The 25,979-nt window shown below is 42.1% G+C and overlaps 1 protein-coding gene across 7 annotated transcripts in view; it reads right to left on the bottom strand.

The window, feature by feature from the left end:
• TMEM131L (transmembrane 131 like) overlaps positions 1–25,979 on the bottom strand; it is a 79,633-nt gene that overhangs the window by 52,812 nt on the left and 842 nt on the right. For 6 of the 7 annotated variants that reach the window (XR_005626587.1, XM_039699936.1, XM_039699930.1 and 3 more), the window contains one exon: positions 18,951–18,994. Coding sequence is in view for 5 of the 7 variants with exons in the window: in XM_039699936.1 (XP_039555870.1) it covers positions 18,951–18,994 (44 nt within the window). In the remaining 2 variants the exon portion in view is untranslated. Of the gene's footprint in view, positions 1–18,950; positions 18,995–20,344; positions 20,396–25,979 lie in introns of those variants that run through there. The other variant, XM_039699933.1, reaches the window with a different exon arrangement.

Raw genomic sequence — 25,979 nt, 5'->3', positions numbered from 1 at the left:
TTTACCCAAATTCACTTTTTTGCGTAATTTGCTTACCCTCTAGGTGCCAAACCTCAAAAAACCCCTCAGAACATTTAGACTGCCTACGTAGCACAGGTTAGTTCTTCAAAAAAACTGCCACTAAGATCACAAATAATTGCTGAGATGTTAATTTTTGCCCATCTTACTCAATTACTAGAATGAATAAAGGCAATCAAAGCTGAAGCACCCTGGCCTATTTAATACAGGTACAGAAATGGCTGCTTTTTGAAGAACACTGCCCAACTCTCACAACTCAAAGCCCCTACAAGAGAAGCTATGGGTCTCCACACCTCTGAAAGATCAGGTCCTCCAGCCACACGCCTGCCCAGCATCTCTGAACTGAAAATAAAACATTTTCAAGTGAGATGTGCTGCTCAGAGCCTTTTTCAGAGACTTTGAAAACACGACCCCTAGAGAAAGGGTGCACAGGGAAGTACCTAGAGAAAAGGTTTCCACGGTGTCACCATGCTGCCTTCTGGGGCTCAAACCAAAGCACTAATGTAAGCCTTGAGCTGAAATATCATGAAATTTAAATGACTGTTTCCCACCCACAGATTTCAAAGCCTTTTATTGAAAGCAGTCAAAATTCACAGCACAGCCCCATGAAAGAGGCAGGATAAAAGAACTTTTTAAAAGTTAGAAGATAGGCCACAAACCCACCTGCCTTTTACCTAAGAACACAATTATTTTTACTTACTAGGTAGCAAGGCTTTTATTTCTGCCATTGCAATAGCAAAATGGAAGCCAAAGATTTTAGTGCGAAGGGCAGTTTTTAAGCACAGTCCCGAACTGTGCTAAAGTACTACAAAGAACAAAACAAGAGGCATGTATTTCAGAAGAAACTAATTCTATCACACCTGCCTCAACTAAATTAATTCCCACAGAAGTAACAATGAACGTCTTTGCTTTTCCTGCAGCGTGCCTACAGAACAATTACCAGTAAAGAAGGAAAAGATCCAAGTGACCTCACCAAGACCTCACCTTTTCAAACACAGCAACTGCAATTCTGTTTTTAACAGTAAAAAGAAAAATTTATTTCATCAAGCACACTCAGTTTTACTCAAAAACTCTCCCCAAGCTGAAGAGCAAAGGGCCAACTTCTGTCAAGTAAGTAGCAACCCTTCCTCCTTCAAGTGTTTCACTTCCACATGCCAGGGAATCTAGTTTTCCTCCAGCTCTGAGAATCTGGCTCCTGCCTCGAGAAAAGCAGGACGCATCGACAGGAAGCACAGTGGGGCTGCAAAGCTCACAGCAATAGGAAGTCACATTCTTGTCAAATTTCACTGCACCCAACCATTTCCTTTTTCTATGTCAGGCACAGCCAAAATTTCTATCTTCACAGAAACCATTTTAAGTTACAGCAGTTCAGCAAAATGCATGAAAGAGTTGTGTGGTCACTGATAAGCTTGACCTGCTTAATAATTAAGAGTGATAATCTTCCTACAGTAATTAAGAGTGATAATCTTCCTATGGGAGCTGCCTTTTGCTGTTCCTACATTAATCCAAGCCTTTTAGTTTCTTTTTTATAATGAAAGGCCTGTAGGACAGCATGTATTTGCCTGCTGGATCGCAACAGCCCATAGGAAACCTTTACACCAAACCCATTAAGTGCCAAAAACCCCACTATCCTTCCCCGTGCCTTGCCCCTCCCTGGGAAAGGAAAAAAAAAATGCTAACTAAAAAGGAAACTAAGCAAATACAAGAAAACTCAGACCTAGGACTTTAAAAAGTAGTAACCTCTGCTTTTAATTTATTCCTGTTCATCTGGACAGTGCACCTGATACCAGTTTCCCTCAAAAGAAGTTACAGAAAAGTCACTAAGACCATGTCTCAAAGCTACAAAAAATAGCCAATAGTGGAAAACATCGATCTGGACTTTGCATTTTTTCCTCTTTTGTGAATTTCAGCCCATATTTTTTAAAAAAATAAGTATAGTCTTTGAGCATCAACCTTTAAGAATAGTAATTTACCCATGAGCATCCAATACCATGCCTTGTTTAAGCCAGCGTATGAAGAGAGACAACCAAAATGAGCTCAGTATGGAAAACTCTACAAGTTACCTCCACAGCACTTTAGCAGGCAGCCTTAAATGCTACAAATGCAAAAACAGCAAACATTCCAATATACAGTTTCACTGCATTGGCAGTAATTTATTTTACAAACTGATAAGATGCTGGGGAAGTCCCTCAAAACCTTAAAACCATGCACCACTTGCAAAATCCTTTTACCAAACCACTTGCTTGAGTAATAGACCAAGACCAACTTTCTCAGGGCTATGTTTCAGTTTTATAAGGACAGAAGTTATTGCCACTATTGACTGCCAAATTTATTAAAAACTTAATTATCTCCTCTAGCAGATGGAACTTCATACAAGACTTTCTGACGCACCTCCAAATGCTTCAAATTTGTCACCACAAATTTAAACTACATAAGTTTCCTAAAAAATACACAGTTTCTCATGTAATTGAAAGGCATTTTCACAAGCTATACTATATGAATGTGAAAATATGATGCAAATAAAAATATATGGAGAAGAAGCAAGGCTACACTTTTCTTAAAGGTACTGTAAGCGTGGTGCTGCAGGGGGAAGCTGTGGTCACACAGACATCCTACGCACAGCAAGGAAACTTAAGCTGCTGCCCCACACCCCAGAGGCCACTACCAAACTTCAGGATGAAAAGTTAAAGTCACTAGCCAAATAGCAACAATTAAAAAGTAGCTTCAACCCCAAACCACCACCACTGTCTCACTGTCTTGTTCTTGTTTTCCACCCCTCCCAGCTGGGATGTATTACATCCTCTTTAGGCCCCCTTCGAATGTTTCGGCATCCTTTGACAAAGCTTTCTGTTCTGGTGCACTAATTCATTGAATCTACGCCATATGTGATGTGTGGAATTTTTTCTAGATAGGACACCAAATACAGAACATTATGAAGAACCGCTTAAAAATAGCAATAAAAAAATTGCAAGCTATTTTTATTGTTCACCCGCATTTATTAACTGACAGCACTGTGCATTTTCCTCATCATCTCTATGCTTCAAGAGCACAGTCATATAAACCTATTCTCAAACAAAGAGCTTTTCTCTTCTAGCTTCCCATATAAAACTCTGGTTATACTTCAAAGTACATCCCCTCCTGCAGTCAGAAAAAGAAAGGGGAATCCTCCACAGCATCAGATCACTGCTACTTTTTCACCTAAAGCCAGTAAACCCCCAAGGTGACAGGACACCACTGCAGACAGCCTGCAAAATTTCCCTGTCTGCCCCTTTTGAAAAGCGCAGCTTGCTGAGCTCTCCTGTCTTGTGTCACTCGTCACTCTGGGTTGTGGTGTGCAAAATGGAAAGACAGCTCCATGACTTAGTGCTATTAATAAAAACAAGCATGCTCACAGTGTGTTTGTGACCCACTCCTAAGTACTATTGTGTATTTATGGTTCACTAGATTACGTTATTAAAGACAACACTCAGATATGAAAGAATTTATACCAGAAAATTCAAACTGGCAAGAAAACAACAACAAAAAAAATGGCATTACCAGGATTAGTAGTTGCAACACTTATCGCAGAAACCACCAGGTCCTTATAAAACATCTGGGATCTGTTGAAGCCAATGCACAGCACATGCTCTCAGCCAATTTCTTCTGATGTACAAAATGCTGCAGTGTTCTGCTATTATACAACGGAGAACCATATGAAACACAGCCTGCTTCAGAGGTTTATTAACAAAATGTCTACCACCAAAGAAACCTCAGGTATGTTATGGCTCTGAATTCCAGCAAGTGGCACCTAAAGTCCACAAGTTAACATTTGCTTCCTTCAGCAGGATAGCTGTGAGGAAAGGAAAAGGAGGGAAATTAGCAGAAAAAAACAGCAGGAAGTCAGCTTTTGATTATTTTATATCCGCTAAAAACTGTACTTGCAATCAAGTACAATATTAAAACTCTACCTCCCCTCGACTCTTGCATTTCCTCCTTTATATCAAAGCTAGGAAGCTAATCAGAGTTCACCAACTGGAAATGTTCACCTGTGAAACCAAAGGCAAAGTATCACCACAGCTATTTTTAGTTTCTTGACAAGCCTTTAACCAGACATCTGCTTCCACTGCAATAAAGGATGCACTTTGCTTCTGCATGCAGAAGAAACATGGGATTTCTCAAGCTGCCCATGAGAGGAAAAGGTCCTCCAGACACAATAAAGATCCCTCTGCAGCCCAAAGGTGTATTTAACTCATCTTGGCCATACATCTCTCAACACTTCTTGCTCTTCAAGATAAGCAGATTAATGCCATGGTCCCACATGGGAACCCACACTAAGGTCCCACTGAAGCCAGAGGGGCTTCTCATCAGCAGAGGGGCAGCTGAGGTGGACTGAGGAGCAGGACTGACACACAGTACTTTGCCCCTCCTTATGGGAGCATTTGGATACATGGACGGACACACAAGAGCAGGACAAAGATCAGCAAAGTGTCCAGCCTCTGAAGAGGCTTCTTCTGTCACTTCATGGCAATAATTTACACTACAAAAGGAGCAACATGGCTTTGTAAGGCAGATCTTCAATCATGTCAAAATGGAAGATGTGGCTTTTGGCATGAATACGGCAAAAACACACAGGAAATAAAGAAACTTAAGGTGCTGCCCCAAACCATGGCCAGCAGTAGGTAATGTGGATTTGAAGTTGCCACAAAGTCACATTTTTGACACCTGATCTTACCCTTCCACAGCTTGCAAGTGGGTAAAGGGGAAATAAAGAAGATCTGAGTGCTCAAACCAAGTGTCATTGTCCACAAACCAGTACGTGACCCAGAATGAGTTAACCTCCAAGTCAGGCGACATGGGAAAGTCGCAGATAACATGGGACAACCTGAAGTTTTCCAAGTCCCAAACAAGCTTCCTCAGCTTAGGTATAAAGGCAAAGGTTCTCATCTCAAAATCTGGAAGCGTACACTCTATATGGCTGGGCACTGCCCTGCCCTCCCTGCACAGCAAACGTTTCAGTAATTGTTCCAGGAACAACACAACACAGCCCATCGCTTCAATGACCAGAAAGCATGAATAATTGTTTTTATTTACAGGAGAGAAAAAAAAATCCAAGCAAGACTAAAAGCATGGGGACCAGGGCAGGGGTGCGTGTTTGTTTTAAAGTGACTACCCGCATCTGCGGGATCAGCTACATTATCCCAGCAACACTGAGAATGCTCACAAAGGCTAGAAATGTCCCCTTTTCAAAAGGGCAGTTTAAACACTGCAGAAACTGGGTCAGCGACAGGCCACAGAAATACCTAAGCAGGCAGCAGGCACCTCATGAGCTGCAGGCAGCAGGCTTGCAGCAAAGGCCTTGAATAAAAGACAGAACACACCAAGAGAGAAATCAGACAATAGCTATTGAAGAAAGGCAGTTAATAGCAACAAAGCACGTAAAGCACGGGTCAAGGAGTCGGTCAAGTACAGGCCCTTCAGCTCTCTACCCTTCTTCAGTTGCCAGGAATCAAGATTTAGACACAAACCAGAGATGTATGTGGCCCACAGCATCAGCAGGCAGGCACAAAAACTGAGCAGGCATGTTAAATCCACAACACAGTAAGGAACTGCAAAACTTATTCTACAACATATTACAGGGCTGCTCACTTGCGGAGGGCAGCGCATTGTTTCTTGTTCTCCTGGTTTCATTAAAAAAAAAAAAGAAAACAGGAATTACACAATTTTTTTTCTTATACATGGTTAGTGTATTTATAATCTCTATGTTCAGGTCTTTACTGTTGTACATTTATTGACATGCAGAGACTTTAAAATGGTAACCCACAACTGCAATCGATTGGACAATGCAGTTTATGTAGGCAAAATCTGAGAGGTGACCTACAATGTCACTAGTGAGGTCTGACTCACTGACTGCATAATAGCTGAGTGTGCAGCAGAACTGTTGCACACATCTGCCAGCCACAGCCAAGAGACTTGATTCTGTTTTGCAGAGACCCTTAAAATCATTTGACGTGAACGGAGGTGGTGGTTACCCAAGGTGCAAGCAGTTATGAATCAGTCCCTCCCTCCTTTCTCTCATTTCACTTCCCTTTTGTTATTGTGTATCTTTCCCTTCATTGTTAAGATTGAAATCTGCTGTTGTCCCTTATCAGTTTTGCCAATCACTTGAAATGAGCAAGCTCTCATTTGTTCCTTACCTACTAGTACCTTTATTCACTTAGTGTTTTTATCAGGGCACGGCTTTTTGCCTTTCTTTGTTCTGTTCACAATCTCTATAGCGTTTTTTCACTTGTTACCATACCTTGCCCCTGCCTTTGCCTTTCCGGCAATTACACCCCGTCCTTCCCCTGCTGCCAAATTCTAGCCCAGACATGTTCAGCATCACATCCAAGCAGCTTCCAGTGCCATGTGCAATTTGCTGGCTGCCCAGCCTCTCTCCCCACAGCCAGGCAACCATGCATGGATGGTGGCATCCTGTTTCAGCTGAGTTTTGTCTTACCCAACACACTTCTCTGAGCTTTGGTCAGAGGCATCAGTCTAAAGAGGAGAGCTCTGTGCACCAAAGCAGCCGTGGTCTGTAAGCAGCACTCCCACAGAAAGGTCTGGTGGTTGCAGAGTGCCTTTTGTTTCTGCAGCAGAAGAACAATGGGACTCAAGGTGCAGCCACAGCCTCTGCCCCTAAAGAACACCAACTGATGACCCCAGAGGGGATGAAAAGGGGAACAAACTGCACTCAGTGCAACCTCACAGTGTAGTTTGCTGCAGGACAAACACTGACAGGCACCAATCCAGACAGTGGGAACTTAATGGGAGGAAACAAAACCAACCCTCTCCTCCTGCCACATCCCAGAGCAAAACCACGCTGCCCCTCCACCCAGAGATTTAGTATAAGGACACCAGTGTAACCTTGCACTGGGCAGCACTCATGTACAGTGATAGCATCACTACTCCAAAATATTCAGCATTTGACGCTACTGTGTGGTGCAGAAGCTGACCTGCTATGGCATTACTTCAGCCAGGATCTGGTGCTCGATGCCCAGACTGCACCAAAACCAAGAGCGTCCAGCTCTGTGCACGATGACAGTCACTTGTCAATAACTTTGGTAGAGTTCTAAGATAAAAATACAAACCTTTTCTATTTCATTTTGAACCCTTTTAATAATCCTTGTTAGATTGTCCCTACTCTTCAAGCAGAGAGCAAACAACTTCATGCAGTAATTTCTGCATTATTAACTACTGCAAAGGCAACCAAATCTTTCAGGATGACACCTAGTACCTACAACTGTGACATTTCATGCAATGTACATCTTCATATGCTAAGAAGTAGTCAAGTAATTACTTTAAACTTTAAAATTACAGTTTTTATTTTTCTACCAAATGTAACCAACTCTATTATTAATGAATCACTGTGATTTATCCTCCAAGAAAATGAATCAACTGCACTGTCAGATAATTCAGTAGAATTCAACTACTTTAGCTTTTTATCATTCAACTCTCTCAGGATTCAGCTGTGTTGTGCAATGACAACAGCTAACACTGAAGTGTAAGTGAAAATGATGGGTTTTAAACGAGGGAAATGTCCCCACAGACCACACCTGTTTATAAAGCCGCCGGCCTGGAACAGAGGAGTAATTGACAGCTTTCACATAGTCCCACCCAGAAAAGCCTTGAGAACACGGTGCACTTTGGCGCGCTGGCACAAGCGACGAGGAAGTCTGAGAGCCTAAAAAATCCGGTGCACGTGCGATTTCAATTGCTTGTGTAAACTGCACCTCCCGTCCAAGCGCGCTACAGCCATGGAGTTAAAAGGCAGCACAACATGCAGGAACCTCAAGACCTTGGAAGCCATTCAAAGGATCCTCCTCACAAATAATAAAAAAAAACAAGCATGCATCTGTTTTTTCTCTCTCCAGTGCTAAGCACATCGTACTGAGACTGCTGGCTCAGAGTCAAAGAAGTCTCCAAAGTCCCACTTTGTTCCAAGTGTATTCCCGACTGGCAGCACAACACATTGCTCCACCAAATGCCAGGAGATGGTATTAAAGTGCACACACATGTATGAACCGAATTTTGTCTCACACATGGCTGCTGAACCTGTTCCTGTCCTCACTGATAAGAAATAAATACCTGCAGCTGAAGGACTGCAAAGAGTTGCCTCATGTCACCAACCCCACATGCTGCCCAAGGAGGAACTCTTTGGAAACACTAACCAGAAAAAGAATACCAGCAGGAAGCAGGATACCAGATATTTTCTTTTCAATTTGCTTTTGATAATAACTAGAAATCACAGAAATAATTGAAGCAGCTTCACTAGAAAGGTCAGACCTCAGTGCACCAACAAACTTTAAAAAGTGTTAAGTATTAATGTTTGGATTCACTGCTTGACAGCCACTGTCAGCTCTGAAAGAAGTGTGCAGGAGTCAACAGGAGCACTTGCAGTGATTCAAAGCCAGTCCCTAGAACTCCTAGAAATCTCAGTCTCTACAACAATTCCCTTTTGGATCCTCTCCTGGAATTTGCAAAAGCTTTTCAATCAAGCCCTTCATTAATTCAGGAGGGGAAACTGTAGGAACACGGCAGAATTCAGGGGTCTCAGAGTACAACAAAAAACAGTAAAAAAAGAGAGAGTATTAACTTTCTACTAGATCAGATAGCAGATTCACACGATTTTAAAAAGCTGGGAAATTCTCCTCAGGAGATAAATGTAAATGTGCTACCAACAAGACAGATACAAATCATTTATCTCTATCTACTTTGTAAAGCTGAGACTGCCTATTTAATTCAAAGTTAACTTTTTGTTTTGAGAGGTGCTTATGTATGTAACAACAGAATTATGCTTCACTGTCTCAAAGAAAATAAACAAGATCCGGAGAGAAACATTAAAATAATGAATAGGAATTTTAAAAAAACTCAAAAGCAGTATATAATGACTTATACATGCAAAAGAGTTAGCAAAAATCTATGCCAGAACAATTTGAGCTTAAGGTCAGTTTTTTCATAAACACACACATATATTTTTAAAATTCAGGCTTCTGAAAGTCTTCCCAAGCATTTTTGTGTGTGTCAAATTATCATGCTATTGATGTGCAAGTGTCTCCTCAGGCCAGACCAGTTTCAAATCTTAGTACTGAAAAGTAAGAAAGTTCTTTCATAATGCAAGTGCAACTATGTTACTGCTTTTGGCACCATCACATTGGCCAAAAAAACAGTTTTAGGCTTAATAAATATTGAGTTGTTTTCTTCATTTCTCATATTTCCTCACAGAACATGCTGTTACAAACAAACATTTGTAACAGAACTTTTTCTCTCTCATAAAATCCAACTCCGAAACAACAAAACCATGAACCAGAGTCAACACAGCCCGTCCTTTTGACAGCACTGAACAGGATACACCATCATAACTTTATTATTTCCATGTCTTTACAGCTTCTTCATGTGTTTTCACAAACTTTTAAAGCTGAAGCAGGTTTTCTTATTATTATTTCCAAGTCTTTACAGCTTCTTCATGTGTTTTCACAAACTTTTAAAGCTGAAGCAGGTTTTTATCAGGCAGTAACTAAAAGCATTATTTTGCACTTCAAATTTCTTGATTTTGCCATCTGCAGAGCTCTGGTATGGAGGTGGGTCAGATGGTAAACAACTAGCTAGAGCTCTGCAACAGTATCTTAAAGCACACATGGAAGATGAGAACTTCAGTAAAAATAAGAACAAAGGCCTACTTCTCACCTTCCTCTAGGAAATTATTTTTTCTTCTTCTTTTCCTCATAATTATGAGCAAAAAAGGTTGCTTCTGTGTGTGAGAAATTCCCGTGTTTATATAAAGTCAAATTATTCTACAGAAAGTAAGGTCTGTTTTGTACACACACACAGAATATCCTGAGTTATCCTCGTCTAATTATATTTCCATTGCTATTCCTAAAAGTTACAAGACAACAGACCAAAAAAAAAACCCTCGGCTTTATTTGTACACCACTTTGGGGCCAGGAGGAGGAGAAGAAAATAAGGTGACAATTAACACCACCAACTTTGCCCTCTATCCTCCATAGAATGGTGGACCCCTGAGACAACAAGCAGACACCTAAATTTCTCATAATGATCACGTTTCTCCCAGCTGACTAGCTTATTTGATGAAAGCAAACTCTTCTGCAAATACAAAGCAAATATTTGCGTTGAGTACTCAGAACTCTGCAGAAGAGTTAATACACACCATCGTCACATGCAAGTATAATATTTGATATATACTGTTCCCCTCCCTGAAGTGGACGAGGCCTTTCTGTGCTGATGAAGAAGGGAGCTGGTCATTTTGCAATAACCACCAAAAAGAAAAAGTCTCCTCCCAAAGCACATACTGAATAAAGTGGATAAAGAATGATGTCTAAGACAACATTTTTTAAAACTCAGGTTTGAATTTATAACTATTTATAACTAACAATCACTACACAATGGCAAGCACCTGAAGTACTAAAAAGGCTCCTTCACCTACTTGCCCAGAAGTCATGCAGTCAGAGCCACTGCCAGGGCATGAGCACAGCTTTCCTAGAGGACCTTTCCTTGTCAAACAAAAATATGTGAGTCATTAAAAGCTAGGTTTGTGTCACCTTTGAGTATCTACGAAGATGAGAGCCAGGTAACAGGTGTGCCTATAGCTCTTTATTATACTACATTAGATAGATTTCAGGACCCTTCATGCTCTGCTTATAATAATCAAACAAGAGTACTGAGGTTGGTGATTCACACAAATTCCAACAAGTGAGCAAACTGTTGTTTAGGCTTTCTTCTATTTTGTCACAATTTGCCAATCTGCAAGAGTGGAAAAACGGCGAAGCTAAATTCTTGTATTGTGTCAACTTTCAGATCGCTGACACTGGTCTACAATTCCAGATGTCTATTGTTTAACTGCAAAATGGTAAAATTACTGCAAATGAAGTCCTCTTATAGGCAACTAAGAAACAGCTATTATGGAGGTGAACATAATTTATTATTAATAAACACACAGACCAAAAGCTAAATCCTTTGTGGCCCACTGCCCACAATTCAGAAGGATTAGCCTGAGATTAACAGACATCTGAAATCCATTACAAACGTATTAAAATGTAAAAGTAGAAGCATAAGAAGAAAGTTCCTATTCTGAACCACTTATATTACAGAAGCAGCAAGTACAGGCTATGAGGACACAAAGTTTACAAACGAACATGAACAAACATGCCATAGCAGCTGTTTACTTTTGCTTTTCTTTCCCTCTTTTCTAAACACACAAAATGTGTCCCAACATCCCCTTTTTCAAAACAAGGCAGGTTAAGTTTAACAAGAAAAATGCCATGTGTTCCCAAGCAGACCTGCAGAGCTCTTGCAGCATGCAACTGGCCTGGCATTAAAAGCTCACCTTCCCCATGTGTTTGCTGAATGACTACACCAACAGGCTGTGCCACAAGATCTGTCTCTGCTCTCGCACAGCTCTGCAGCCCGTACTGAAGCAAACACAATGGGAAATAAGACACCATATGCCCTTGTCCCACCTGCTCAGACCAGGCTTGTCCTAACTCTAAAGGGCATGCATTCTGGGTGGGCTCTGTCCCAAAGCACAGGCTAAGGGGAGCTTACCAAGTGCCAAAAAAAAAAAAAACAAACAAAAAAAACCCACACAACAAATGACGTGCACGTGTGTGCACCAGCTAGCAACTGTTCACACAGTGCTGCCACTGTGTGATTCGCCACACCATCCACCCAAAACCCAGGAGCTGTCCCCCCCAGGCCATCCATCATCCCAGTGCAAATGCTTTACCCCACTCCTACCCACAGCCACTGACTCGAAGGCATTACTCCTGACACACAAGAGGCTGTCCGTCTCAGCCCCACAATTTGAGGACTGGCCTGCTCATCTAGCTCACCAACAGTGAGCAGAACAGCAGATCTGGCTGGGCTCCTCCCCAACTCCTCCTGCCCTGCAGGTAAGGGAGCAGGGTCAGCCCTGGCACAGGTACCACCACACAACCACCCACTCCCAGAGCAGGCCAAAAGGCAGCGGCAGGAAGAGGTAAGTTTGAAGGACTGAGGAAAGATCAAAAAGATGCCACAAGGTCTGGACCAGTGCCACACCAGCACAGGCAGGGCTCCCTGGGAACAACATGAGACAAGCAGAAGAGACATGACATCCTGCAGGTGACACAGGGCACCCGTCCCACACAACAGGCTGTAGGCACTGAGGGAGAACTTCCGTGCACGTTTTCAGCCGAAGCTGCCAGAGAGTAACAGCGAAACCAACCAGAGAATGATCACAAGGAAATGTTAATCTGGCAATAAAACAAGATCTTCTAATCCAGAGAACTTGCAGGGCTGCACAATGCAGGGGACAGCATCAGGCAATAGAGCACAAGACATCCTCTTCCTCTGGCAGTACAGAAACTACAACCATTTCAGGCATGGCCAAGACAGAAGCTAAAAAAACAGTAGAGATGCCATAAAACAGTATGCAAGAGATCTGCAGAAGATACAGGGAACAGAAAGTGAAGACATTATTAACAGAAGAAGACAAAGAAATAACTACATAGGGCACCAAAATGTAAAGTATAGTTTATTTGTCCTTTTAAAACAGATCATTACATGTGAGAAAGTTTCCTACAGTAGCACATATCCACAAACAAAACTTCTCCATACAAACACAATTTCCCCATACAGACTAATCCCTGTGCAAACAATGACCTCACAGCCCAGCCTGCTATTTTTACCAGTATATAAACTGGTATTTCCATAGAAGCCTGTGTGGCTTTTCAAGGCACCATGAGCCACACGAATGCAAAAGTGCCAACTGGCAACTACCATACCAAGATTGCCTTCATTTCTCAAAGCCAAGTTATCACCCACAGATGAGAAAGTCCATTTTAGGTAGCATACAAGCTGACACAGATCACAGAGTCTCTGGTCCAGACATGAACATCCTCCAGCCCAAGAGAGCTCACAAAAGTGAGAGAAATACACACATTCCAGCAGAGTTTGTTCAATGCAAACAGACAAGATTTTGATGATGAGTGGGACTGCAACAGCAAGTCTAAGAGTAATTAAATATGGCCACACATCACCTTTAAAGTATTTCCAACAAGGTCAAGGAGGACCTACACTGAGGACAGAAGTTTGACATGCCTTTGCAAACAAGTGCAAGACTGTCATTTGCCATTATCTCATGATCACAGAAAGCCACAGGGTCACCTCCTCAGTTTGGTATGAAACACTGTACAGCTGGCCTAGGCAACTTGTCCCATTTATGAAATGTCTGAAAACAATTCAGAAACAAAGAGACAAACAATAGCTGAAAACATTTGCTAGCACACAGCACTGCCATGCAATGTCCCAAGGAAAAAAACAAAACACACTTTTTACCCCCTGTATCATTTTTTACCCCTGTATATGTACACATTGCCTGTATCATCAGGCAAACAACGTAATTTTGTGAAAGGACTGCTGTTTTGGAAGAAGCAATGCACACAGGGGAAGAGCTGTCCCTAAGAGCATCTAATACAAAGTTCAGCAAGGCAAAGTTCATCAGTGAATCAACTGCCACATAAAACAGAGATAAACAATTAAAGCAGCAGGAGTTCTGCCTGCCACCCTAGCTGTACCTGGCAGAGGCATAAGGAAGGAGAGGAAGAGTAACACTGATTATTTTGGAAGGAACTATCTGTTTCTTCATCTACAAGAGAACCTCCAATTTCATTGACTTCTTGCAATTCTTTTCAGTAAGCTGCTTTTAGTCCAGTTTCACAATATCCTGTGTTCCCTACAGGTGTTTCCTTAGGGATTTTCACCTAAGTGTTATAAGTGGGTGTGTCCATCTCAATTCTTCTCCCTTACTTCTAAGGATTAGGTAATGTAAATTTCATTTCTTTAGGCATCCAGTAAAACTTAAAATTAGTGGTCCCTTGATGATCTAGAAAAAGTGGAAGTGGGGCACAACAGCCATAATTTATCAATTAAAACAAAAGTTAGCCAATATTGAAGAAGGATTTTGTGCTAAACACCAAAAACATACATTCTGTGCATACTGCAGAAATTTCTACCTTATGCAAGTATGGTAATGGGACTAAAAAGCTTTTTCCCAGGAAACTCAGCTTTTTCTTTTCTTTTTTAATATTTTTGCTTGTTTTGTAAAAAAAAATTTAAAAAACACTAAAACCTTAATAAAAGCAGCTTTCATTATTACAAGTTAAGACCAAGCATACATTCTAGGACAAGTCTTCATGTAGTTAGATTTACTTTTGGGGTAAGTTTAATGACAATCTAAATGTTCAGTGGTACTCCATACAAGCTTAGGTTGAAAATATTAAGATGGTTCCTTTCAGACAGCTAAAGCACTCACTGAGACAGTCTCAGAACTACTTTTCAACTTTTCATTTTGAAACTCTTTCTCAATGGATACTTTTGATTTTAATAAAAGATATTTTAAAAATAAATACAACAAACTTTTTTTTTAATATTCAGACATTCTGCTGGCACAAAATCAATTTTTATTCATTTCAGTAAACAAAAAGCAGAAGGAAAATGAAAAATAGGTTAGGATCAACCAGATTTTCTATCTCTTTTTTCCTGCCTTAGCCACCACCCAAGCTAGTTATCTGCACACAGGCCCATGCCACTACTTTCTAATTGGGACTGTCAAAAATTATGGCACTAAGACCACAGGCTTTTTGGAAGGATGAGTCACCTCAGAAGTGTCTTAATACTCCATCCACAGCGCCAGAGCTCATTTGTGCCTCTTGACTAGAGATGAAGCTGTGGCCAGGGAGGAATTGCAATGTACAGCCTCACAATGCACAGGAGGCTCGTTCTCCCACTGCCACTCTGGATTCTTCCTGAAGCAAACGTTGTAACTCCATCTCTTAAGTATTCCCTAAACCCCCTAGCAATCCTGCAGTCTGTGCCTCGACTGCTTTGCTCTCTCTCAGGCAGCTAGTAAGCTGCTCCCTTGCTACCTCTACCTTCAATTTCTCCTTCACATCTGGAGCACTATTTCACAGGCACAGCAAAAACAACAGGATTAGGAGTAATTCCACCAAGCAATCAGGAGAGGTCAAAGTGCTGGGCATCAGCTGTCACTCCTAGGCTGCATGGACACCCTAGCAGGAGCCCACTGGGACCCGATACCATCTCCTGCTCCAAGCAGCTCCAGCCCACAGGGTCAAATGCTCTCCAGAGATCAAAGGCAAAGGTTCAACAGAAATACCTGACTGAGCCAAATGCATCACACTTGGAATATTCCTAGCAGTTGATACCCATCAACTCTAAGCAAAACATGCCCTGCCATAGGAAAAGGCTGGAAAATGCCCTCTTCCTGGCTAATTTCATTCCATACTTCTAGTATTTTATGAATTTCCCTTCTCATAGACAATCATTATGCATCACATATTAAGAATGCATGCTTCACTTGAGTACAGCAGTTTATTTGGGCGCAAATGCTCCTTAATGTGCCAGCTGCAAAACTGCATCCTCAAAGACCTTTCTCCAGAAGTCCTCAAAACCCAAGTACTAACAATGTCATACACATGAAATTACTTTTTTTTTTGTAGTCCAAGTCTACTTCCTTGAAGTAAAAAGGTAAAAATTTTGATAGCATCATTTGTGCACATCACCTGACAGTACTGTCTCTTTATTTGTGCCAGACTTCTGCATTTCATGGAATATCCTGAGTTGGAAGGGACCCACAAGGATCATCAAGTCCAGCTCCTGGCCCTGCACAGAACCATCCCCAAGAGTCATACCATGGACCTGAGGGCATTGTCCAAACACTTCTTGAACTCTGTCAGGCTGGTGCTGTGACCACTTCCCTGGGGAGCCTGTTCCAGTGGCCAACAAGAAATGCTGAAAAACCTTTTTTCTAATATCCAACCTAAATCTCCCTACACAACTTCAGGCCATTGCCTTGAGTCCTGACTCATTATGCTGTTTTAGCAAGAACCTAAACCTTCAAAATCTGTAACTGCCAGTGGTAGCAGTTAATCAGTTGTAACCAAAATCACCAGGATGAAGGGGCAGGAGTACAAAAAAACCCCCCAAAAAACAAACAAGCCAAAAAAAACCCCAAAAAAACAAAAAAGGAAAAAAAGCACCCTCCAAACACAGCAACAAAACCTTTTCATGTCAACACCTGCCATTGACTGTTATGGAAGGCATCTTTTTACTCCTGGCTTTCAAAGGTTTTTAAGGAAACTCGAAGCTTTTTAATAGGCCAGTACAAATACGCATTACTTTAATTCTGTTAGTCTGTGGCCTGAAGCAGTACTCAAGTGTCTACTGTGCTGCATTTCTTATTTCAGAATCTGACCCAGAGAGACACAAACCAGCATGAAGCAACCTGTGGAAGCATCCAAGCAACCAGAATAGCAGGAATCATAGGGTGGAAATTAAGGAGTTGATAACGACCTTCTCACTCAGGGTAGCTGCAAACCCATGGACCTAATCAACCATTTCTCATTCACCTCTGAAATAGCTCTTCACAAAAATTACTATTTTGACAATGTCTTTTACCTCCATGCAAATTTCTCTATTCGTTAAAGCTAAACCTAAGGCAGAAATTAAAAGACCACATCCATCTCCCCTGTGCACTTGCCACAAGAGCAGCAAACCAAGAAGACCACCCCAAAAGGAAGATCTTACGATGCACATGCACAGGAAGTCCGTTAAAAGACTATTAATACTTTACTGCTATTGTTGTGTTTGGTTTTTTCAAAGTAGGTTAGCAAGCTCCCAGGGAACCCACTAACCTAGAATTAAAAAGTGAATAAAACAATGTTTTGGAAAGAGACTTTCTCCTTCATGCCCCAAGATGATAAACTCCCTATACTTCCCTCATCTCCGGGGAAACTCCTGATTTCTCTATCTCCTTTAACTTCTGCTCATCCCCTACATCAAGGTGCTTTGCTTCTTGGGGCTTCACATCAAATTACAGTAGCTTCAGCTGATTTCCCCCAGGCATGCAGTCAGACAATGAGATGAAGATGCTGCAAGCTTCAGGTTTTGCTGCTACAGGAAAAGGAAATCCCCATGATTTCACCATATAGTAATGTAGGCTAGAGGAATGAAAATTAATCCGGAAATAAACTAAGAAATTCTAATCTTTCCAATGTACCTTTGCTGGCTCTTCTTCATGAAGTCTACACTATAACACTCCTTCAGTATATAGAGCACACATAGGTCTATGTATGTGTTTACATACAGCAGCAAAACAAATAGTTTAGAAGATGCACACAAGCCAGGATCTGTTCAGGCAAGTTTCCTGAAGCATTTCAGTACGACAATAGAAGGATGTTTCCACCATGCAAGTGAACCTCTACAAACTTTACTCCCAAAAAGCAAATTCATTTTTGAAAACTAATAATTACCAGAAAAAAATTTAAGCACCTGAATGACCTAAAAAAAACTCCAGTCAAATCACTTTTTCCTCTCCAAGTCTCAAGAACTAATTATTTTCAATAATATTTTTATTATTGCCATAGTAGCCAATTATCCCATCCACCTCCAGAGAAAAATAGGCAAATAGAGAATTTTTTTCCACCTAAATTACATCTCTCTGACTACTAAGGAAACAACCAGAAACAATCTTAAGCACAGCACTAGAGACTGCTACCTTTTGACTACCTCTCAATAAAGAAAGCATGCAGGTAATAAAGTTACACAGTAAAAATTCTGCATCCAAAACATAATGGCTCCCAGGTGAAAAAAAATCAAAAACTTCTGTATTTGTGCAGGGAAATGCAGCTTTCAGTAGTTTACCCTTATTTTCACAAGAGGAGGCAAGAAAAAAAAATCCCCTCTGCAGGTAGGAATTGGGGCACTTAGGCAAGCACAAGTAATCAGCACCAGCTGTCAGCAGCCACAGTAATTCTCACATCCTGTTTCCAAACCATCTTTGTAATTCCCACGGAGATGAGGCACAGGAGCCTTAATGTGATGCTGGGTTCAGATGAGAAGGCTCCCAATGGGGCAGCAAGGGGAAAAGCCATGTGAAGAAGGGTTGCAGTGCAGGACAGACCCATCATAACCATCCTGTTCCCTTTCCCCAGGCTTACTCCTTCTGCCAGCTCCCAAGGCTTGTGTGTTATCACATCTACTTGCTCTCAAACCTAAGCTAAGGGCAAAGACGGGAGATAAGTGAGAAAAGCATTTGTGGCTAACTGCTGCCATCAGAAAACAGTGCTGTTCCACATGTTTATTTTAAGTCTTGTGATCTTTCTGGCTGGCATGGCACTGAAAGCTGTAACCACATTAACACATACCAAAGGAAGGAAGTGTTTCACGGGTACATATCCAAGCATTTTAACCTGGACACTCAGAGGAAACAAAATGCGTATTTAAAAAATAATCTGCCATGCTATTTACCCAACCCTTCAACACAGAAGGCCTAATATTAACAGAAACCACAGAGTTGTGGCTATAGTTTTGATGAGCTTCATTATTTATCTGATTTCAAGACATAAGAACAGAATATTTATTGTTCCATAGCAACACATTAATAAACCTTTGGCTTTAAATTTCCCTCACCTCTTTCCTTGCCTTGGTGTCAATTAACACTCCAAAACCACTTACATTTACAAATTTTGTAATGGACAACTGTCTCCTGCCTTTAAAAAAATTAATTACAAAATATACAACAAAACAATTAATAAACATTTAACTTTTTGTGTGAAAGCCACGAGAAGCAAATTCCTCTTAGAGACAGTAATACAAGAAAGAGATGCAAGAAGGTATTTTGTACTTGCATACGCTGAGCACAGGTTTTCTGGTTATGCTAATAAATCAATATTAACATCAAGTTGAGAAAATTGTAAGCCACAAATAATAAAAAACTACTTAACATGCAGGAGAAAAAAGTAATTTTTTACTAGTCTGCCCAATCACACTTTGGTATTTCCTAAAGCAAAAACCAAAATGAACTTCAATACTCTTGCTTTCATTTGAGTTTAGCTTACCTTTGCTCTTGTGGATGCTCTTCCACATCCTCCTCCGAATCAGCCTGACAAACAGAGAAAATACTGTGTAAGAATCTCAGAACTGCAACATGCTACACTGGACATATGTACCACTTTAACTCCATCAGAGATGGAGTCTTGTGTGACTTGCTCGCAAAACAAATTCAGAAATCTAAAATTCCTACAACTCCTTTACGAGTCAGGTAAGGTGGTTGATGGACATCCCATCTGAGGCTTCAGCTCACCTTGCAAAAAATAAATGGTGACTTAACCTGGCTATTCTGCTGCTTCTTCCCAAATGCTGACTGAACAGACTAATTTTCCATTTATGCAAGTGCACCTGTACAAAATCTTCTCACACACAGAATTTCAATCTAAAGCCATCAATTACCCTCAAACTACAGGAAGACTATTTCCTCCACTTCCAAATTTTCTGCCCCATCAGTAAATTTCAATAGCCAGTACCTGAGGAAATAGGATGCAGAATGCCTTGAAATGACGATCACCTGTCAATGCCAAAAGCAAAGGCAAAGCACCACATTCCAGCTGGCACAGTGAGGTCCCAAACCCACACCTTATCACTGATTAGCAGCATGCACAGAAAGCAGAGAGAGCAGAAGCTCTGAACACATTAGCTTAGCTCAGTTGCTGCACTCAGGTAATTTTCAAGACATGCAGCTAAATTGTGTCAGCTTGCAGTTCACCACAAACCACTTTGAGCTGTCTACAGAAATGAACTCAAGTGTTGGTTCAATGAGCTCCCTGCAGGAAATCCATTTAAAACAAGGAGTAGCTACTCTGAACTGGCCAAGATCTCCAGGAAAGCTTTAGGTACAACTCAAAATGAAGTGTGTTACAGCCACTCAACCCCTGCTGATGAAACCAGGGACAACTTTAGGGCAATTAACATTTTTCAGGAGGAGGTCACAGTCATCCTGCCAGGAACAACTGGTGAGTTTTCCCAGCTTCTGCAGGTGATGCTTCTACAAGACACGAACTAGAGATCTTAGCAATGAAAAGCTAGGGGGAAAAATCTTTTTAAAATGAAAAGGCTGTACTTTCCACCACCCCTCCTACATGTTTCCCATGTAAGCATATCATAGAACAGGCCCCAAGCCACCAGCTTTGACTTTACCTATTTTCACTACATACTGGAAAAAAAAAAACACCTGTAAACATAAAACATCTTTCTACAGGCTTCAGATGCTTAAGCAGATCAGGCAGCTCTACCTGCCTACTGAATGGGACAAGCAACAGGATTTCTGAAGACCTGAGCTTCATGAAGTGAGGAAAAATGACACCACACTATGGCAGCAAATATGCTGAATGCTAACATTAATACTAATAATTACTGTGTCTAAAATAATGACCTTATGGCTAATACTAATACAGACCTTGCCAAAAGCTACCAGACACATCTGAACTTCCATCTTTTGTCACAAGCAGCTCATACAAGAGAAGCAGCACAGCCTCCACCATAACATAACCAAATCTGGAACAAGATTGACAGGGAAGTACAAGTTAATTTGAGGTCTTGACAATCTTCCTGTGTGCCTGCCCAGAGGTTGGAGACACCATGCTAATTGTCCAGAATCTGCAGTACACAACAAAGCTCTTCAGCTCAGATCTACCTAGAGGTCCCAGCACCTAGTCCCCATGAAGACCCAGCCATCTCCTCCAGAGACCTTGCGAAGCCTTGCTGCTAGACTTCACCAGGGTGGCATGATACAAACCCATCACATTTTCCAGCTTCTCCAAGCTCTTTTTGTACTTCTTATTGTACTCAGTACAATACCAAGCAGAACTAGAGGACTCCTTAGCCACCTTCTCCAGAAACAGCCAGATAACAAGCTATCCTCATTTTAAATGGCTTAGTTCCTCCTCTAAATGGCTTAGCATCTGCCAGGCATCAGGAACTTGGGTCTGTGTCATTACACTGTGCTCACCCTTAACACTAGCTACCTTACCATTTCTCCACTTTTCACCAAGCAACAATGAAGCAAACTTCCCAATTTACAGTACAGCCACAGCACATCTCAACTGCACAAGGAAAAAAAAATTAAAAATCACCCTCAACTCTGATAACACACAGACCTCTATGTCCAGCTTTCTCCTGTCTTCACTCCTCTGTGTGATCCAGGCTACATGTGCACGAAGGTTTACACTGAGGATTTATTAAAAAAAAAAAAAGGGAAAAACTAGCATTCTCAAAACTACAGGACTACAGGGGGAAGGAAGGCAAGACCTTCTGAAAGTTAAAATGCAGTTCCCAACAGTCTACCTGTCTACCTATGAGAAGAAAAAAATCCACTTCCTCCAAACATTATCCTGAATATGGGGCAGGTGCTTATCTTGTGTTGGAAAGCCCCTGAAAGCACCCCTCTTGTGTCACAGAAGTCTCAAGAGCCTGAGCTGACAGCTACTGCATAATCTGCATGGCCATCCAGCCCCAAGCCCTATCAGCACCATCCAGAAGCTCAGCTGGGAGTCTGGAGAAGCCTTTTAAAAGCCCAAAGTGGAACACAATTCCCACTCCGAGCCTGTCTCAGACTTTCACATAAATTGTGTGTCTTCAGACAAACCCTGTTTGAAGTAGGTGACTTGTACATTTAATTTGTGCACAGCTGATGGGCTCATTAATGACACACTGCAGTACTGAGTATCTCTGATGAATATATGTAAGATCAAGGTCTTCATCAGCTTTCAAAACCAGTAGAACAATTAACCTTATTAGCCCCTGAGCTGCACTGAAGAACAGAAACTGGAAACAAGCTACTGCTACTTGAGAAAAGGGAAAAAAAAATCATCTTTCAGACCTGAGCAGAGCCTTTTAATGAAAACTCAGGCAGCAGCTCTGTATTTGTCCAGTGTCTATAACAACCATGATACAGTAAACACTTGCTGTATCTTTCTGTAAAATTCAAGCACCTGAAACAATGTCACAGTAAAGTGAAACAAGAAGTTATTGTATTCTCATTAGAATATGCAACCAAACTGAAACATTCACAAGGTGTTCCTCTAAGGAAACATCTCGCTTATCTCCTACATGCAACACACAAGAACAGTAGAAAACCCATCACATCAAACACTGCACTGACACCAAAATAAAGTTTGGCATACACTGATGACTTACTGCCATTTTCAGTTGTGACAGCAAGAACTACAACTTAACCTTCATTATGTCATTTTAAGGTAGTCCCTCCCTCTGAACTCAAGGGGCCAGGGGGAAAGCGCCCTGCAGGTACCCAACCCGCCTGCCCCTGCCTTCAGAGGCTCCCAGTAACCACCTACATGGTTTCTGACAGACAGAAACACACAACTGTGACTCTCTCATACCTCTTTTAAGTGGTGGAGGCCATGAACAGCAATTGTCATTTGTGTTTCTCTCCTACACTTGTATGTGTATGTTATGTTTAAAACATAACTAACTGCCTTTCAGCTTTGCACTGAAGTGTTACAACCTGGCTGTAAATATCTGGAGCTTTTTCAGCCTTTAGTGGTGAATGGCTTGGGTGTCAAGTCTCACATAAAGGAGCTTTTCTCTCAAACATTTTATTTGAGTATGTATTAACAAGTTGCAAACAAACATGCAAAACCACAAAATTATAAGGGGTCTATAAAAACCACAACTGCTCTAATCAAGTCTCTCACACTCAAGATTTTCCATGTCAAAATCCCACTGGTTTTCAAAGAAAAATCCAGCTGCCCATCCCAGGCACATTTGCTATAAAAGGGAGGTCAAGAGTTTGGAGAAGGAGTGCAAGGTCGGTGGGTGCTCTATGGTTACCCCACGCTTCACACCACCTTCAACAAGAGAGAAGAAACAGGTACAAGGGAATACAGCCACGGCATCCGACTGGGAAAAAACAGCTGGTCTCAGAGCTAAAAAGGGAATCCAGGAAGAAACACTGAAATGCTGGAGGAAGCAGCAGACCAGTGGAAGACAGTCAGCAGGCTAGATACAGCCAGCTCCTGTTCAGCCCCGGCGCGCGAGCCCACGCACACCGTCACCAGCTGCCGTGCTCTGGGCACCCTTCGGGCTCGGCGGTGGAGCAAGAGCAGTGGGTGAGCCATCCCCAAACTGCTCTGCAGGCTTCAGAGGAGGCCGGAATCAAAAGCCCACAAGCACCAGGGGAGGAGAAAAAAGGAAAAGCACAAATATGTATAAGAGGGAAGCTGGAAGGGGGCACACGAGAAGCACAAACAATGAAAGGGAAGCAAGAGGAAACAGAAGGTAGAACAACCAAGCGGGGTGGAGGCACGGGGGCCCTGGGCGGCTGTGCTCCAGCATGCAAATTCATGCAGTTCACGTAGACAAAGCGATGCTGTGAAGGGCCTAGAAAGCAACTACAAATATTAAAACACTTTGTTTCCCCTCCCTCACCCCTTAACGTGATGTCTTTATTCGCTACATGCTCCTGGAACAAAAGAATGTGCAGGCAACCAGATGGCTGAATGGGTTACCAATGCACCCAACTTTCATCCTCAAATTCTGCAGGCAGCAAGGAAAGCTCAAAACTGCTCTGTCACAGGCAGGCAGTTGATGATGCATGGAAAATAAGATAATAGTGTAAAGCCATGACAGAAAGATAAAAACATCCATCAGACAGCATTGGTAACCCGCCAGAAACAGGCTAAAGGGCTGGCAGACAGGGCAACCTAATCCATTTTCCTGCTGAGAGCAGTCGGAGGGAGGTGCTTTGGCAGAGGAATACGCACAGTTCCTTCCCTGATTTTTTCACTTCTGCAGGTGAAATCCTCATGGGTGCCCTACTCCCTCCAAAAAGAAGGAGGAAAAAAAAAATCAAGGGGCCAAACAATCCTCTTCCCAAAGTCTTCATCAAGACCCATCTTCAAACACGGGAATGAAGCAATTCTTGAACATTCCCTACCAAACAACATTTATTAACCACTCAAAAGCAAGGAGGTTCTTCCTGTTACTACACTCTCACCATCACATCACCACTGCTATGATACATCAACACTGGGCAAACAACCCTCATCAAGGGTTTCACCGAGAAATTCTGTTCTTGCAAGAAAGGGAACATGGAAAACCTCCCTGTAGCAGCAGTAGGTCAGACCATTTTTTTTAAGTGAAACATGATCAACAAGCAATAAACCTCTTGCAAGTTTAAGCATCTCTCTAACAAAGGGCAGTCAGATGTTAACAGATGTAGCGATTTTCCAGATCTCAGGAACTGATGCTGGCTTCTGCAGTGACACCCCTCACCATCCCAGCAGTCACCCGGGAGGGCAACAATGCTGACATGTCTTTAGGACCTCACAAACACCACAGAGGATCATGGCTGGATGGGCAATCCTCGACTCTTTGGGCATCCAGGGAAAAGCCATGACCAGCCACTGCACACCAGTGACACCACTCCATAAAAGAGGTGCTGAAAGGGTCCCTCACCATATCTGCAAGGATTTTGGGAAGTCTCTTTTCCTCCTCACCACAACAAATGGAAAAGGTGGTTTCAAATGTGGCCACAGGGCCAAAGCCCAATAAGGGCTGGGTAAAGCCCAAGTCTACATGGAAGCAAAAGAGCAAGCATCAGGGTCAGGCCTGTAACCAAATTTTGGTCTTAAAACCTGTTTGAGGAACCCAGTCCTTCTGCTCAGCTTGAGTAGTCACTCATGCATCAGATGCTGCTGCAGTCCTCAAGCTCAGAGGGGAAAACCCATGCAAACCAGTCAATGCACCACTAGTACTCACAGACCAGCTCATCTGACTTTTAACCTCTTAAATCAGCAAGCCTTATGTGATTTACTTCTCACTCTGTCACAACTGAAGCCAGAAGACTTCTTTCTTGCCTGCATACCTAACGTAGTCTCTACAGAAATGATGGAGGAACAGCAGCCTCAGCTTTGTCTTCACTGCTGCAAGAACTGAGCAAGACCATACACTCAACTATGCCAAATTCATGGGTCATTCATGCCTGGTTTTTCTTTAGCCAAGCTAAAGCATATTTTTATGAGGATGCTCAAGAACAAAGTGTTTTCCAAGAGGACCTAATCTCCTCAGGAAGTAAACATCACGTCATCATCACTCAATTGCAGCTTTGCTATGAGAAGCAACTATAAATGACTACATTACACAGTTCTACATCTAATGCATCTTAATATCTTCACTGTAAAGAACCCAGATGCAAAAGGTTGAGCTCCTCAAGCATCTCTGTACCTCCCCTTAGCTACTACCACATCTGCAACAGGCAAAATCTCAATAGCACAACAAATGTATCTTATAAAATTATTTGGACATACAATAGATAACACTTTCATAAGACCACAGTACAAAATGCTGGGTCCTGTGAAGCAGAACCAATTGTTAGCTAGCTAAGGAACAGCACTTCTGCTATTTTTCCTTACATTAATGGGTGTCAGTGGCTGAGCAGTAAACAGAGAATGATATATGGGCTTAAGACAAATAAATTACCCGCTTTTGCCCCTCATATAAGATGATGTCCCTAAGGACTGCTTCTTCCCGTTTATGAGCCTGGTGCCTCGAAGTCTAGAAGGCCGAGCTCAACATATGGCAGAGTCCGTCAGTGCGAGTTAAATGACTGCCTCAAATGCCATAAACTCCAGACCCCGCTTCCAGCGCCCCTCCTCGCTCACCAGCCCCGCCGGGCATTGTACCATATTGGTTCCTCTCGCCAACACAGAATTTATCACATCTTGTTACTGCCCAACAAAAGCTGCTAAACAAGACCCCAAAAAAAAAAAAAAAAAGCGCTAGAACAAGAGGAACGGCACCATAAATGATGTGTCATTTGAGGGGGGAAAAATGGCTTCACCTGAGCAGGCCTGAGATATAAATATATGCATATTCACGACAGGCACGTCTAGTGCGTTCCGACGACAAATGCACTCGTTTAAATAAATAAATAAATGAATAAATAAATGGGGAGAGGGGGGGAAAACCCCAACCAGAAAACAAATGAAGCCGAACGACCACGCCGCTGTTGCAGGCTGGGGGGCGGCGGGGCCGGGGCTGTGCCGTGACAGCAGCGGGCGAGGCCGCCCCCG

This window comes from Passer montanus, unplaced genomic scaffold, assembly GCF_014805655.1.
Source record: "Passer montanus isolate IOZ18808 unplaced genomic scaffold, ASM1480565v1 scaffold14, whole genome shotgun sequence".
Lineage (NCBI taxonomy): Eukaryota > Metazoa > Chordata > Aves > Passeriformes > Passeridae > Passer > Passer montanus.
This window is presented reverse-complemented; position numbering and strand designations above follow the sequence as displayed.